At 35.4% G+C, this 16,413-nt stretch overlaps 1 protein-coding gene across 6 annotated transcripts in view; it reads right to left on the reverse strand.

Moving 5' to 3' along the window:
- The window catches only part of LOC150108619 (catenin delta-2-like), a 593,872-nt gene that overhangs the window by 232,722 nt on the left and 344,737 nt on the right, over positions 1–16,413 (reverse strand). For all 6 annotated transcript variants that reach the window (XM_090390888.1, XM_090390887.1, XM_090390891.1 and 3 more), the window contains 2 exons: positions 13,992–14,127; positions 5,637–5,757 (listed from right to left, as the gene is read on the reverse strand). In XM_090390888.1, the coding sequence (XP_090247014.1) occupies positions 5,637–5,757; positions 13,992–14,127 (257 nt within the window). The remainder of the gene's footprint in view (positions 1–5,636; positions 5,758–13,991; positions 14,128–16,413) is intronic.

Genomic DNA, 16,413 nt, shown 5'->3' on the forward strand with positions numbered 1-16,413 from the left:
CAGATGCTACCAAAAGAGAAAGACGAGTGATATGATAGAGATCTACAAATTTCTGAAAAGGTCATAAAGGATACCAGTAAATGGAATTTTATGGATTGAAGAAGTGTGTGTGTGTGCAAAGTTCGACTTGAATGCGGAGTTGATGAGCGATGAATCGGTAGCTGAGGGTGATAATGGTAAAAAGAATAAGTGCTCATCTGATAGAGAATAGAGATACCATGAAAGAGCAGTGAATGAGTGGTAAAAAACTTATGAAAAAGCAAATGAGCGATTTGATGAAAGAAACAATGGAAGGTAGCATGAATAACAAACTATAAGAGTGTAGTGAGTCAAACATTAAATATAGCGCAAATGTGGCGAATGACAAAGCAAAGTGTAGTAAGCCAGAGGAAGATACAAAAGACTGAAATGGTAGAAGATAAATGCAAAATGGCAAAGAAGATAGCATAAAAGATATAAACACAAGTGAGGATATTAGAATAGAATTGGTAAGGCTGAGAAATGTACTGAGGTAGGATTTCCTCTCCCTAAAAATTGACTTTCTCCAGTCTCACTTTCCAACAGCGAAATCATTCTCCTAGGATGGTGGGCGGCGAACCTTTTTATGTGCATGTGCCAAAAATTCACAAATAGAGTTGCTGACGTGCCAGGTAGTTTTTAATAGGGGAAAAATTAATAGAAAATTAATTTAACAAATATAAAAGTAGGTTTAAATTAGTTATCAATCACTGGACTAATGAAATCTTGTAGCATATTGTAGTTTCCTCAGGCCAACATCATTAAATTAATTTGTGCTAATTTTCATTGACATATCCCATTCTGATCACCAAAAATGTGTAATATTATTCAGTGTAAAATTATTGTATTATTAAATTGATTTTAATGATGTTAGTTCGAAAAAAAAAAAAAAAAAAAAAAAAAAAGGTAAGTGAGAAAAATATTTATGCATTGTAACTCACCATAGAAGTCAGCTGAGCAGAGGAAGCAGCAGAAGGATGTCAACTTGTCGGCGAAACGTTTACCATATTTACTCGAATATAACTTGTCCTTGCGTATAACTCAAACCCCTGATTTTACTTTACGAAAGACATTAAATAGTAGAAATCAACTAGTAGTAACAGTAGAAATAATAGCAGAAATTAACTAGTAGAAATTGTTCACCGAGCATGCTGACTTGCAAATTCAGGGAAACTTAGCAATTAGAGTGGAAGCAAGCGAGTTTGTGTGAAGGTGCCCATGAGGTAAGTGAGTGTGAGAATGACCAAGTGAGGAATCTAGTCTCTCTCAAGCAAAAATATTGAATAGGTTAGTCAATTCAGAAAGTAAAGGTGGGTGGCAGAATAAAGGGATGTTACCATTTCTATATATAATGCAGAAGTATCAGGAACGAGAGGGAGGAGTTTTTGGCATTGGTTAGTAAAACCTCATCAAAAGTTATAGGCATCAGTGAGACTTGGTTAACAGCAGATGATGTAGTTGCAAGGATTGAATGTGAAGGGTTTAGTATTTTCAGGGAAGATAGAGAAGACGGGATGGGGGGGGGGGGGGTACTGGTGATGATAGCAGATGAAGTGCAACCAAAAAGCATAGGAGACAGGCAAGAGGGTGGCTGTTCATTTGAAGCAATCTAGTGTGAGATTAAGACCAGTAAGACAAAATATACAGTTCGTTGTTGCTACAGGCCAGGGAGTTCCAGATGACCTGGAAGACATGCATTGTCAAATTAGTGCAATGAGTACATGTCGAGTGATTATGATGGGGAGGGGGGGTCTTCAACCAATTAGCTATAGACTGGAAGGAAGAAAGATCACGAGTAGGAAAGAAATAGAATTTATACCTGCTGAGAGATAATTATCTAAGGCAGCATGTGATGGAGGGAGTCTAGAAGTGGGAGAGTTTTGGAGCTGGTCATAAGATCAGAAGAGCTATCCAAGGTGATCACATTGCCTCCAACTGGTGAAAATGCTGTCTTGACTTGGGAGATTGTAAAACCTGAGGAATATTCTGTCAAGAAGGGGCATATGTGGAACTACAGGGCAGGCAACTATGCTTAAAAGAAGCTTAAATCTGTACCATGGCATAAAATACTAAAGGGTATGGATGTTAGCAGTGCATGAGATATAGTTAAGGATCATCTAGAGCATTGGTGGACAACAGCAGGCCCGCAGGCGACCCATAATGCGATTTTGTGCAGCCCGCAGCAGGATAAAATTATATTAATAATATGTATTATCAATTTAGCTATTAGTTTCAATCGCAGATTTTCTGATTGATATACTAGTTATATTCATTATTTCTGATGATGGAAACAATTTATATTCTCAACACAGAATCAAAATTGCTTTAAAAAGATTACTCAATTTATAAAATCTACTGTTCAATTGGAGTTGTGTGACCTTCAAAGTAACCCCTTTTTCCAGTCAAGGGTGGAGATAGGCATTAATTTTTGGAAACTGGTACCAAGGGAAAAATATCCCGCATTGAGTGATTTCAGCTTGAGAATTGCACATACGTTTGGAAGCACATACATATGTGAATGCACTTTCTCAACTATGAGGGCAGTCAAATCGTCACAAAGAAGCCGAATGGCTGATGACCATCTTTAGGTTTTGTTACGAATATCGTTAAAAATCAACTTTGATGAACTTGTTGCCGCACATGAATGCCCACAGTGTTCTCATTTAAGTTGTTACATGTAAAAAAACCAGATATATGTAATTAAATTTAATTTAACAACTTATATTTAAATCAATCAAGTATTTTTTTATTGTTCTACCAGTAGCAAAATGATTTAACAAATATAGTAATTCAATACATATAACTATTACCTTGAAAAAATGCAGAGTTTATTTTTATTTAAGTTCTGTCTAAAAGTGTGCGCCCCGTGACACTACCACTCATCATATATTGGCCCTCGTATAGAAATGAAGTTGGCCAAGCCTGATCTAGAGGAAGCAGTATTAAATTGTATACCTGTGGTAAGGAGGGTTAATCAGGTAGGAGTTAGATGGATGACAAATATCATTAAGCACGAGCTGCAGAAGAAAAAATGCTGTGGAGGGTATATAAAGAGAAAGGGGACCAGAAAACTCATGAACAGTACAAAGCTGAGGCAAGAAAGGTCATCACCATGGTAAAGAAGGCAAAATCATATTATGAGAAGAATCTACTTGCCACATAACAAAGAATTCTTTTGTTATGTGGCAAGTAAGAAGAAGAAGAATGAGTATGGAAGATCAACCTTAATTGAGTGATGACGATCACAAGGAGACAGAAGTGGATAAAATAGTTTAGTTACTGAGTGACCACTTTGCAGGGGTATATAATCCTAGTGAGGTTACTGCTTTAACCTATGTGATAGACATTAATGTGGGAACAGAGGTGGATGAATTGGAGGTTCTTAAGGTATTGTAGAATCTCAATGTAAATACAGCTGTGGGATTAGATGGGATATCAGCAAGGTTTTTGCGAGAATATGCAAGGGAATTAGCAATGCCTTTGAGTAAGCTGTTTAATTTAAGTCTCAGCTCTGGTAGAGTTTCTAGGGAGTGGAATGAGGGCAAAAGTATTCCTACTAACATAAGGAGGGCTCTAAGACTACAGTAGCAAATTATAGACCAATCAATATTTCATTTGTGATGGTGAAAGTACTAGAAAAATTGGTAAAAAAGAGAATTCAAGAATGGGTAGATAAAAATATGATACTGTATGAGGATCAACATGGCTTTGTGAAGGGTCATGCATGCCTTATAATTCACTACCTTTTTATAATTGAGTAACAGCTGAGTTAGATAAAAGAAATGGCTACACAATGATTTTGCAAAGGCATTTGACAGAATAGCACATGGAACATTGTTATGCAAATTAGAACAAATGGGAAGGACATGACACTCAATAAGAGGGTGGCTGCTGGACAGATATCAAAAAGCGGTATATAGAGGTGCAGTATCAAGGCGAAAACAAGTGGCTAGTGGTGTGCAGCAAGGTTCAGTGCTGGGACCACTGCTGTTTAATTTGTACATAAATGATATAGGAAATAACCCGAAAGAAAATATTCAGCTGTTTGCTGATGATGCAAAATTAGGTAATCAGGCAACGTGGAGAGCTTGCAGGATGATTTAAATAAGCTATCAGTATGGGCAAAAGTTAATGAGGGTTAGTTTTATATCCAGAAATATAAAGTTATGCATTTTGGGATAAATAGATTACATTCATGGCACTTCACTCCAGGAAATAGATGAAGCTAGAGATTTAGGAGTGGTGGTGGTAGACAGAGAGTTAAAGTTTAGGGGACATATTGCAAAGGTTGCTAAGGTAGCCCATAAAATTACTTGGATAGTGAAGAACATATTAACAAGAAAGATAAGGCCTCGATATGCCCACATCTGGATTACTGTGCTCAAGTCTGGTCCCCCTGGGTTTCTTGGGGATGAAGAAGCAGTGGAGAGGATTCAGAAGTGAGTGAGCAAGATGGTGAGTGGCCTATTGAATGTTTCCTATGAGGATAGATTGAAAGTGCATGGACTGCAGAAGTTGGTTGATTAGGAGAAAAAGAGGGGATATGACAGAAACATTTAAGTTGCTTACAAGATTTTATAGAATAGATGCAGGGGAAATGTTTCAGACTTGGCTAGAGGGACCAGAACAAGGGATCATTCCTGGAAATTGAATAAAGGTGTGGTCAGTAGGGGTGTGAGGACTAGATTTTTTGCTTGGAGAGTGGTGAATGAGTTGCCAGTCAGTTGTGAGTGCTTTTTCTGTTAATAGGTTCAAGGAAAGCTATGATAGATTGGGTCTCCCGTGATGAATCTTCAGACTCCATGGATGTGCCCATATAATAATAATAACTATTATTTAATGCAAGGAAAATTAATCATTGAAAACAGGAGGGAGAAACTTAATGTAAACAGGGATACCTCTCATAACAGCAGAATGGCTTTTGGTTTCACAAATCTGAAGTTTGTTAGCAGCTACACATTCTCACACACATGCTACCGTGTGTGTGTGTGTGTGTGTGGAGAGAAATTTTGGCAAATAAAGTTTAGAAGTGAATGTATGCAATTATGAATTTTTAAACATCATCAAAAAGCATAGGAACAATCCTCTTAACTGCAAAATTGTGCTTAAGATCACAGACAGATGAAACAAAGTTCCAGAAAGGTGGAAGAAAGACTGTTGATCTATATAAAATCTGATGTGATATTATTATTATTCGTGACACCTCCAAGGAGTCCGAAGACTCATCGCGGGAGGACACCTACTGTACAACTCTTCATCTCCACTACTACACCGAACCTCTACTACTAATCATCCACATTAACACCATCTACCGTCCACCACCACCACTAGTATTTTTTTGCCTGTAAATTGTGTGTTCTGAAGGGCCAATTTGTTTGTATGAGGGATGAAAAACCCGAGTTTCTGGGAGAAAAACCCGGCTACCTCTGTATGAGATTGGTAAACTCGCCTTCGATTGAAAGTCCATATAAAGATTCCTCCTGTCATGACAAGAATCAAACTTAGGCCTTTTCCAATCCAAGGGCGCAATGTGACGTCGTTCTTCCAATTGTGCTATGCAGGTGATGAAATTTCAGACATTGAGTTATAAGACAGTTTCATATAAGAAATTTGCTTACCTTGTTTTCATCATTCTGGCGCCCATATGACAAATTTCTTAATGCACCACAGGCATTCCTTTGTATTTCTGGGATATCTTGATTAAGAAGTTCAATTAATGGAGGTATACCACCCAATGATCTAAAAAAAAAAAAAAAATTCAATTAAAAAAACATTCTACTTATCTGAATACATATTCCATATTGATTTAAATTAACTGCAATTGTTACACAAGTAGAAGGATTATGGGAATGACATATTAAGAGGATATAGCGATAACTGACTCAAAAAAATCAGGGCAATATATTGTGGATTATCAATTAAATAAAACGCTAAAAATGTAATTTTTTTTTGGATAATAATACAAGTTATAACTCCATAATATTAAAATGTTATTAGTGTAAAATTATGCTAATAAAACATGAAATATATATTAAAATAATTTCTCAATGCACTCCTCCCTAAAGTCTAGATTCCGGACTTTAGGGAGGAATCGCATTTCTCATTTAGTCCAGGGTCCAGATGAGAAAAATTGCTCTCTGAGCTACTTTGAGAGCACAAGATTAGGACTAAGTTCATCATGGAAGGTCTATATTCCTTAGCAACCACATATGAATACAATTCCTCTATTCAAAAAGATGAGTGGTTTGATTATTGGAAATTCAACTCCTATATGTTGTCAAATCACATTTCAAAAATTACAAATTATGTTTTCTAATGGCACTAGGATTTTTGAGTATTGTATCATCTATACATCAAGACCATTATTATGGTCAATATGGTTATAGTAAAGTAGGTATTGCTTAGTCTGCTGATGCTTTGCTAAAATGGTTAAACGAGCAAAAACCATTTCCTGAAACGAATATGGTCTTGTGGCTCAGACATATTAGATACTTTTCAATGTCACCTCAATAGTCTTCATCCTAGAATCCCATTTATAATGGAAAAGGAAACTAATAAAATAGTCTGGTCTTTCTACATACCTTGGTCACTTGGCTAACTAATGATAACCTGTCCTTTTCAGTATATATGAAATCCACTCACACAGGCAGATTTATTCCCAAACTTTCCCATCACCACCCCTGTCAACAATATGGTGTCATAAAAACACTAACCCATAGACCTTTGTTCCAATGAGACCTCTCTTGCAACAGAACTCAATCATATACACCACACTTTTCTTTCTAATGGCTCAATCCTTCCCCAATCCACGACCTTCTCTTCAGAAAGATTTTAGTATTGCTATCACCATCCCCTATGTTTGAGGCACATCAGAAAAAATATCCCAAATTTTAAAGAAATGCAATCTTTGCACCACTTTTAAGCTCCACTTAAAACTGGCTACCCTTATCTGCTCCACTTAAGATAAACTCACCCCCCCCCTCAGTTCCAGGTGTGTGTGTGTGTGTGTGTGTGTGTGTGTGTATAGAGAGAGAGAGAGTTTCTTGTTCCTGCAAGTTGACTTACTATGGGCAGACAAGAAAATCAGCAACCATCCGAATGGAAGAACATAAAAAAACATCTGCAGTCATGACTGCAGATGTATTGCAATACAAGTCACATTTCGTACTTCCTGATGATATTTCGGTAGTCGAGATGAAATATTGGAAGCATTAAATACTATTTTTAATCATTTTCATAGTGCTATTTCACTAAATTAAACTTGTATTATGAGTTTTTCCCAGCATTTAAGCATTAACACGAGTTTTATATTTAGTTGTTCATTGTCATCATCAAATTTCTGACATGTATTCTCAAGGGTTGCACAGGATATTACAAGGAGGGAAACTAATCTTTCCCTCCCATTTTGTTTAAGTGACCATACCACCTGAGATTAGCTCTGCTAACACATTCCTAAATGCTAATTATGGCAAGTTCTTTCCTAATATCTTCATTTTTAATATTGTACTACAATTGAAGCCATCTTCACTCCACTAATCTTTCTCAGAACTCTTATATCTGAGGTCTCCAGTCTTTGATCAAGTGTTTTATTTCTAACCCACCTCTCAGATCCATAAGTTAAAACTGGTTTGAACACTGTCTTGCATACATGTAATTTAGTGTTTGACTAAATATCTTTCTTGTTCCAAATAAATTTATTTAGCTGACGTCCTACCATACCAGCTTTACTAATTCTGTTGTCTACTTCTATATTTAATTTGCCATCTTCATCAAAAATGGTGCGTAAATAACTGAAATGTTTTACTTTTTCTGTTCTTTAGGTTCACCATTCAGGATAGTTCATTATTCAGGATTTCAGGTGCAAACTTTGCTCACACTTGGATAAAGGATTAAACTAAATTTATTATATTCTAACCAAGTGAAAAATAAACTGTCAACATTTTTCTCTAAATCCAGAGTAATTTATTAAAAAGGTGGCACACCATTTGGCAACCCCTATAGGTAGAGATGACCTTGCTAATGCTTCAGGCTGGTATCTCCACTTAGGCCTGGCTCCCACTGAAGAGACCTCAATAAAGGTCGAAACTAGTCTGGGTAGTGGCCCTTCCCTTAATGCATAACATTAGACATATCCACAAGGAGATGTGTTTTGCATTATGGGAGATACTGAGTTAGGAGTGTTAGTATCTTGCTCCACCTTTGCAAGAAGTCATCCTGGTGTTGCACCACCTTGCCCCAGTCCTGAAGATGCTTTCAAGTGCAAACTTTGTTTGCTCACACTTGGATAAAGGATTAAACTAAATTTGTTATAAAAATTATCATAGGTTTTAATTTAGTATCATCAGCCATACAAGCAAGTATAACTGTGAAATGGCTTTCTTTATGTCCAGTTATTTTGAAAGAAATAGTTTTACTTCCTTTCAATTCTACTGTTCTATTCCCGATCATGTCAAACATAACTGGAGTTTCATCCATATTTCCGATTTGAGACAACAAATAATTTTTTTTGCTTTCTTTTAGCAATTATAAATCTTTGAAAACTTAAGAACTTATCCAAATCCTTTGGCAGCTTCTGTGCGATTTTCATTTTTAGTCGAAGCACTAAATTTTTCCTTTCCATAAACCGGCTACACCAACTCGCTGTAGCTTTGAAGTTTTCGCTGTAGTTTTTATTTGCTTTGCCCCACTTCAAAGCAAATAAACGAATATTATTTCTCGTTATAATGAGTCCATTTTGGCAATTTTCTCGAACCCAATCCACAACATTATTTTCCAGAATAGGCCACTTACAAATTCCTTTCCGTAATGTGCACTTATTTTTTAACATTTTCATTATTACAGTTTCATTTTTTCTCCAATTGCGAACTAGTTTTTCGTTTACTCTGAGATGACGTGCAGCAACACAGTATTTTCTTTTGCAAATTTAATCACTTTGCACTTAAAACTCGCATCATATTTCATTCTTTCAAAAGGAGCCGTTGCACTTTAGTTCACTATTGGTCAACACGAAATAAAATTTCTTTTGTCGACTAGGTATTTTATAATTTTTGCTAAAACAAAGAATGGTAGGACTAAAAAGGCAGTTATGATTCTAGTAGTTGATGCTTGTATAAAATTTTTATTTTTAAGAAAATTTTTCGAGTTGACTCATGCGACAAGTATACTATAAAAACTCAAATAAACTCAAAAAATTCCAATATCGACTTGTATGCCAGGTCGACTTGTACGTTGGAATATACGATACATATCCTTGTTATATTCCAAGATTTTTCAACCATTTATCTTAAAGTAAAAATCTGATCCTAACTACTTCTATTTGGCCGAATGCAGCTTGTTCTTCACCAAGCTTCCCATCTACAATTGTTCTTAGCCATTCCTCAAGTATTGCATAAATCTTACCAGGATCACTCTGTAGAGAAATACCTCTAATTCTCAGATTCAGTTTTATTTCCCTTTTTATAGATTGGTACTATGAGAGTTCTGCTCCAAAAATCCAGAATTTGACCTTCATTATGTAATGCAGCTACTAAAATTTTTATAATTCCATATTTGAGCATTTCTAGTCAAATTTCATCTATTCCAGTTGCCTTTTCACATGTCAGGTTTTTGGTCACTTTTTTCTACTTCAAGTATGGATAACTATGTATTCCTGATTAAATTGCTGTTGGGAGTTTTCTATCACCACAGGGATAGAAAACTCCCAACTGCTTGTTTCATTTAGTAGTCTTTCAAAGTAATTACTTCAATAGAATATCTTTATCATCTCTGATTTCTTTTATTTTTTCTTATATTTCTAAGCTTTCAATAGCTTCTAGAATATTTTGCCATCTTCATATGTATTACCCATGTTCTTACCAAAATCTTTTGACTTTTGTTTAACTATTTTTCACAGTGCATCACTTCCCTACATTTTTTCTGTATTTTTCTAAGAGCACAAGCTGACATACTTGCCAGGAACTTTCCATATGCTTTCTTTTTTACTTTGACTGCCTCTAACTTCATGAGTCTACAATGGAATTCTGATTTTTCTATCCTAACAGACAACCTCACCACATGCTGCCTCTCTGGCTGAATCGGTCAATGTTTTGTTCTGAGTTTTCCCCTGAATCTCCAAGGTTTGGTTCTTGTTTTCAAACTCTGTCGTTTTTTTTTTTTTTTTTAATAATGTTTGTGTATTTGAGTCTACAGTTCACCTCTGAGAGCTGCTCAATTCTGATTCACTTTAAAACTCTTACATACTCTTTTCAATATGAAACTGAATTTTATCCTGCTCCAAACTAAATGGTGATCACTTCCTTTTTCAAATCTTTTGTATATTCTTGTATCCTGACCTAGTGGAGGAATATCACTATCAACTATAACATAGTTAATGAGGCATGCGAATTTGTGCATATTTTTATGTTGGAACATGGTATTAATAATAACTAATCCATGTCCTGAACAGAAATCCAGCAGGCATTTTACCATTATTATCAGTTTTGCACTTTTTCCTAAATTTTTCCAAAACGTTTCTGTATGTCTGGAAATAATTTCCTACTCTGGTGTTTAGATCTCCAAGAAGGACCAACTTTTCCTTTTTTGGTTTGCCAGCTGCCTTTTTTAATGCCTCAAAAAAAATCCTCCATTTCATCCTTGATAGAACCCTCTGTGGATGACCATAAGCACAAATGTTTCATTGTCCAGTTCCCTGTTCTGTCATTTGCCTGCCATTCAAGAAAATTATCCTCATATTTAGTGTTGAATACTATAGCTACTCCCTCTTTTCCCTGATTGTTATTGCCTGAATATAACATTTTGCATTTGATGCTTAGAAACATCTCGCCTGTTTTTGTCTTTGTTTTAGTCACCTCTATTATGTCGATTTGGTACTTATCCAATTCTTCTGTTAGTTCAATTTCTTTTCCATTGATACTTCTTACATTGATAGTACCAATCTTGAGCTCTGCTGATGTTGAGTTGAAATGAGTTCCAGGATTCACCATGGTTCCCTGACGAGAGCAATGGGGGCCTTGTTTATCCAGGCAATGCCTCATCTGGCATGAAATTCTGTCATGCTGTACTACCATTTTACATTCTGGTTTAAACTAATAAAAATACAATTTGATCATCTAAATCCCAAATTGCCAGCCCATCCACATTTGTTCAGTATCAGGGTAGATATATAACAGGGTGCACCATGAGAAGGTAAGGATTGGACATTAAGTCAGAAGCCCTGATTACTTCTCTGCATTCCTTGAAAGGCCATCTGCTCATCCATTGAGTACTGCTCACATATCTGGGGAGGTTCCCTAAGAGCTCCCTAAAAATACTTGCTGTAATACAGAAGCAGTCAGATTGATTAATGACTCATTTCTTACCAACTAGCTCCAACCACTCTAGCACAGGCATCTAGTATCTGCTACATGCATCTCCTATAAATATTTCCATGGTAAATTTTCATTAGAACTTTCATCGATAATTCTCCCTCTCTCCCAAATCCACAGAAGCACATGTAGCTACCACACAACACCCCTTCACAGTCAAGCTTCATATTCATGGAACAAGTTTCTCTTCCTCCTTCATTCCTACTGCTGCTGTATTTTGGAACGGCCTTCCCTCTTATGTGTTTCCCAAGGAATACATTGCACAGGCCTTCGAATTCAATATGAACAAGTTCCTCATTTCCCAATTCTCTTCCCACACATGGTACTAACATACTATAGGTTGAACAACTTCCTGCATATGAGCGCAATGTAAAAAAATACAGACCAGACCTACTTCTATGTAGGTTTGGTCTGTATGGATGAAGATGTCTAAATGGATGAAGTATAAGAAGAATATGATAAATTGTAAAGATGACATGCTCCAGAATTGATGTTTATCCTATGAGTCTTGAACAGAACTGGGGAAAACAGATCAAAATGTGCGATTCCTCTGTTCTGATGAAAGAGTAGAAGAGGTGGATAACAGTAGGATGTTCATGCAGGAGTTGGAAATGAAGAATGCATGAGAAGAATGATTCTAGACAATCCTCTCCAAATCTTTGGGTGACATTATAATGATACTATCTGAAAACGTGCATATGTGTGTGTGTGTGTGTGTGTGTGTGTGTGTGTGTGTGCGCGCGCGCATGTGAGAGAGAGAGAGAGAGAGAGAAGCATAATGGCATAAAGTCACACTAAATTGCCTCAGCGATAGACAAGAGGGTACAATCACCATGAGTGGAAGGCAAGTTTTCAACACCAATCAGTACACATGGATATGAAACCACTGATGATCCTTCTGCACCCAATGAGAGTAATGTAGGCTGAGTGCAAAGCTGGAATTCTGGTCTTAACTTCTGTAATCTTTGAACTGCCTTTTCAGAAAACCAAACTTCTAGAAAGTAGTTGGGAATCCTGAATGAAATAGATTCTTTCACTTGTTCAGTCCTCTGACTAGGGGACTAAGTGAAATGACTCAATTCTCCATTCTAAGTGGGAATAGAGTATTTGTACTAAGAGAAACGGCAATTATCATTCAAGGGAACACTAACCACAGAAAAGGAAATGGATGAATTATCGTTTAAGTTACCAAGAGTAGAGCCAGTATGTACTAAGGTCCTGGCAAGAGGGTCAATAATCCATGTTAAGTCACTGCTATTTGTGGTACTTTTCATGACTAGTGGAAATGGAAAAGGTAAGCCAACCTAAGCCCTGGATGCTGAAGTAACTAGAAGTCCAGACCTCATTGTTTCGGTCTTTCAATTGCAGAAAATTAAGTTTCAGAGGTAAATATTGAAATCTGAGTAATTATCAGAATTTGGAGAATAACCAAGACATAATGAATGGAGCAGAACAAGCCAGGTACACTGTCAGAGAATATCAAAAAGTGGTGATCCTCCCACCTCAGGTCTGAAATGAGATGTAAAATCTGAAAGACATAAATATCATTCCTGTGATCAAAGGAATCATGCTGTATGGAGCTGGACAGACAATGACTGACAACCTGTTGTTTGAAATGCTCAGTTATGTTTAGATGTAATTGGTGCTGTTCACATTTATCTTTGCACCAAAGCCAAAAAATGCTGGTGAAGTGGACACAAAAGTGACCTTTTTGTGTATGCAGTACCATTCCCAGGATGTAGCACAGAGGCAGCCTGCCTCACGGTGCTTGTTCAGTTCATATTGTAGTAGGCACTGCCGTAGGTAGGAAGTGCAGAAAGTTTTTCCAAGCATAAACTGATTAAAAATTATTTGCAAACAGCAATAACTCAAGAAAGATTGGTTGGTCTAGCAACTATATCAATAGAGGGAGACATAGCTTATAATTTAAATTTAGAAGAGCTTATCAACAGTGTTATTGTGTGATATCCCCATAGAGCAAACATTTAATTAATATTGTTATGTAATCGTTTTGCATTAATGTTTCTCTTGTAATAAAAACAAAATAGCAATTGGAGTTTCCTTATATTTTTGTCTTATAATCCATAAGGGGCGATATTTAATTGTTTGCCTCAGGGCATGATCTAATCTGATGATGGCCCTGCGTGTATGACTTTTTATTATACTTTTTTTTGTAACTGTTCACTGTAGGTATTTTTCTCTAGTCCACAATAATACTATTTATGATGCTTTTCATGGTTGTCATTGGAGAATAGTCTCTTAAAACCTAGAGGCAGGCAGTTTGGAAGTGCAAAATGGGCAGAGATATCACCCACTTAGAAAGCACCCAAACTCTGTATGTCAAAAATATTCAATTTTCTCCAGCTTTTTAATTGGTTGAGGGGGGTTTCTTCTTGCATGTTGTGGATATCAAATGCACAGGTAATGAATATAAAACAATAAGTAACAACCCATGTACAATAATGATTTGCATACTTTCAAATTCTAAAAAAAAAAAAAGCATTATTTATAAGCCATAAAGACATTTTGTTACTTGTCTTATGCTATGAAGAAAAGTAACAAAAAGGTTTTATACTTTGCTAGTATAACATATGTACTTTATCACTTTACCTAGTTTTTTGTTTCATGTTGTCATCCATATAGCACAGGTGTTGTAGATAAGCTGCTGCATTAGCTCGAACAACATTATTAGGATGTCCTAGGAACTCTATTACTTCATGAAGATCAGGATCTCGCCACCGTACATCTGTTTGAATATTAATTCATAAAATATATAATTTATATTATCTATAACAATGCAATGTAGGGTGTGCTTGTTTGTGTAGTAATTCCTCAGAAATAAAGGCAAGAACTTAAAAATTCAGAATCTTCAAAATTTCATTACAGCATCAAATATAATCTAAATCAGGCTAAAGATTTTAGGCTTTTGCAGGTTTCAAATAAATTTAAATGAATCATTACAAAAAAGGCAGGAACCTGAAGATTTAGTAACAGCTCAAGAATGACAATGAGAATTTCACTACTAAATACAGTCAAAATTGGATAAAAAGGTTGGACTTTTGAGTTTTCAACCTCAAATTAAAGTGAAACTAGAAAGTCTCATATTCCCTGAGAGTGAGGAACTGCTAGGAAGACTACTGTAAAATTAATTTCATAATCAAATGTCAAATTTACTCTTTTGAAAAATTTCACACAAGTTTTGCCTTTCAAAAGAGAAAGGTAGATGAAATTGGTACACGATTCATATGGAAATCTCAATCTATATGTAAAAGATTCAAAAACATTTCCCTGAATTTAGTCACAAAGGTTATCTCTCAGCTGTATTATGAAGAAATCCAGAAAATGGAGGATTTGCAGCAACTGTCAAAATTAGCAATATATATGTAATTTCCAAATGGTTCATATGACCTAATTTTTAGTTAATGTGGAGTTTTATATCTTTCCCTTCACATGAAAAAGATCAGTGTTCAGGTCTTATGATATATATCCATGCCCATGGCAGGATTGGAAGAACCCATTAATTGACTGTAGGATGGAATCCCACCATGAGTATGAATGTTTGTGTGTGTGTATATATAGTAGGAGATGAATTTCATCACCTGATTTCACATCAAGAGATCTGAAGTAGATTAAAGTTACACATTTGGTATTTAGAACAGAACTTCTGGATTATGTAAAAAAAATACATTTTAAAAATAACATAAAAAAGTCAAAAATACTGAGTATAATGTGACAGACAAATGGAGAGAATTCTAACGAGTCCTGTTACCTATGTGGAGGTATATCATCATAATAACATTAAAATTATCTTTGAAATTAAGACAATTCAATGAAAAATAAAAATTCATTAGTGTTTGAATTAAAGAAAATTATCCATTTAATTTATATTTGCATATACAGGCACAAAAAACTAATATCCTCTAATAATTATCTTTTACTCACTCTCACACACTCATACTTTAAAGTGATCATTAGATATTTCTGATTCCATCAAATCATTCAATGATGCCAATGTAGGCCTATTTTCTTCTGGTCTGAATTAATCTATGCCAGGGGCAAATAGGATTTTTTGCTTCATAACAAATTTTTAAACCCAGCATCAAGAAAACTGACTATAGAACTCATTTCAGATAACAATGAGTGTTAGGGTTTATGATCACGAGATCGCAACAGTTGTGTGTGATACTCTTGCCCTGATGCCTCCAAAATTACCAATAGACATAAACTAAGAGCCAGGTTCAATATTGAAAAATGCTTAGGAAGTACTAAAATTATTAATTTTAGTAGCAATAATGGAAAGGCTAAAAAATATAACGGTTGAAGATAGAAAATTTTTCCCAATGGTATATTTGATGAGAAACCAAAATCATTCAGATGCATTTGCCTTTAAAGGCTTTGGGTGAAATCTATGAAGTTTAAAAGAAGCAACTCCCCCCACCTTCTTGAATTATTACATGTTTGAAAAACAAAAATCAAAGTGATGCACATATATTTTATCATTCAATGACCTCATCTGAGCATAAAACAAGTCGTATAAACAAAAGAAATGTTACATTATATCAAAAATAATGATTGTATGTTAAATGGAACGTGCTAAACATGTGTTTAGTAAAATAAAGTTAAGTACTCATTAAGCTGCATGTTTAAAGAGTATATATGCTGAAGCAATGATAAAAAAAAAATCTTATTTAAATTGCAAACGAGAGGCACTAAGAGAATATGGCTAACCTTATATTACAAAATCTGAGAAACAATTACTTAGCTTTAGTCTGTTTTACTGAACACATGTCCAGCACATTCCATTTAACATACAATTCATTATCTTTGATCTAATGCAACTTATTTCTTTTGTGTAAAACCACTTAAGTTTTAAAAGAGGTATACCGTGAGTAGACATATCGATACAAAATTAATAATGGAAAAAACTCACGTACAAAGATTACTTAATAGTATAATTTTCGCCTGTCTGTCACAAGCATCTTCAGTACATTAAACTCAAATTAAACAATAACTGACAATTCCAAAAAGCACC

This window comes from Typopeltis vanoorti, chromosome 3, assembly GCF_054136105.1.
Source record: "Typopeltis vanoorti isolate ZY-2024b chromosome 3, IOZ_Tvanoo_1.0, whole genome shotgun sequence".
NCBI classification, from domain to species: domain Eukaryota; kingdom Metazoa; phylum Arthropoda; class Arachnida; order Uropygi; family Thelyphonidae; genus Typopeltis; species Typopeltis vanoorti.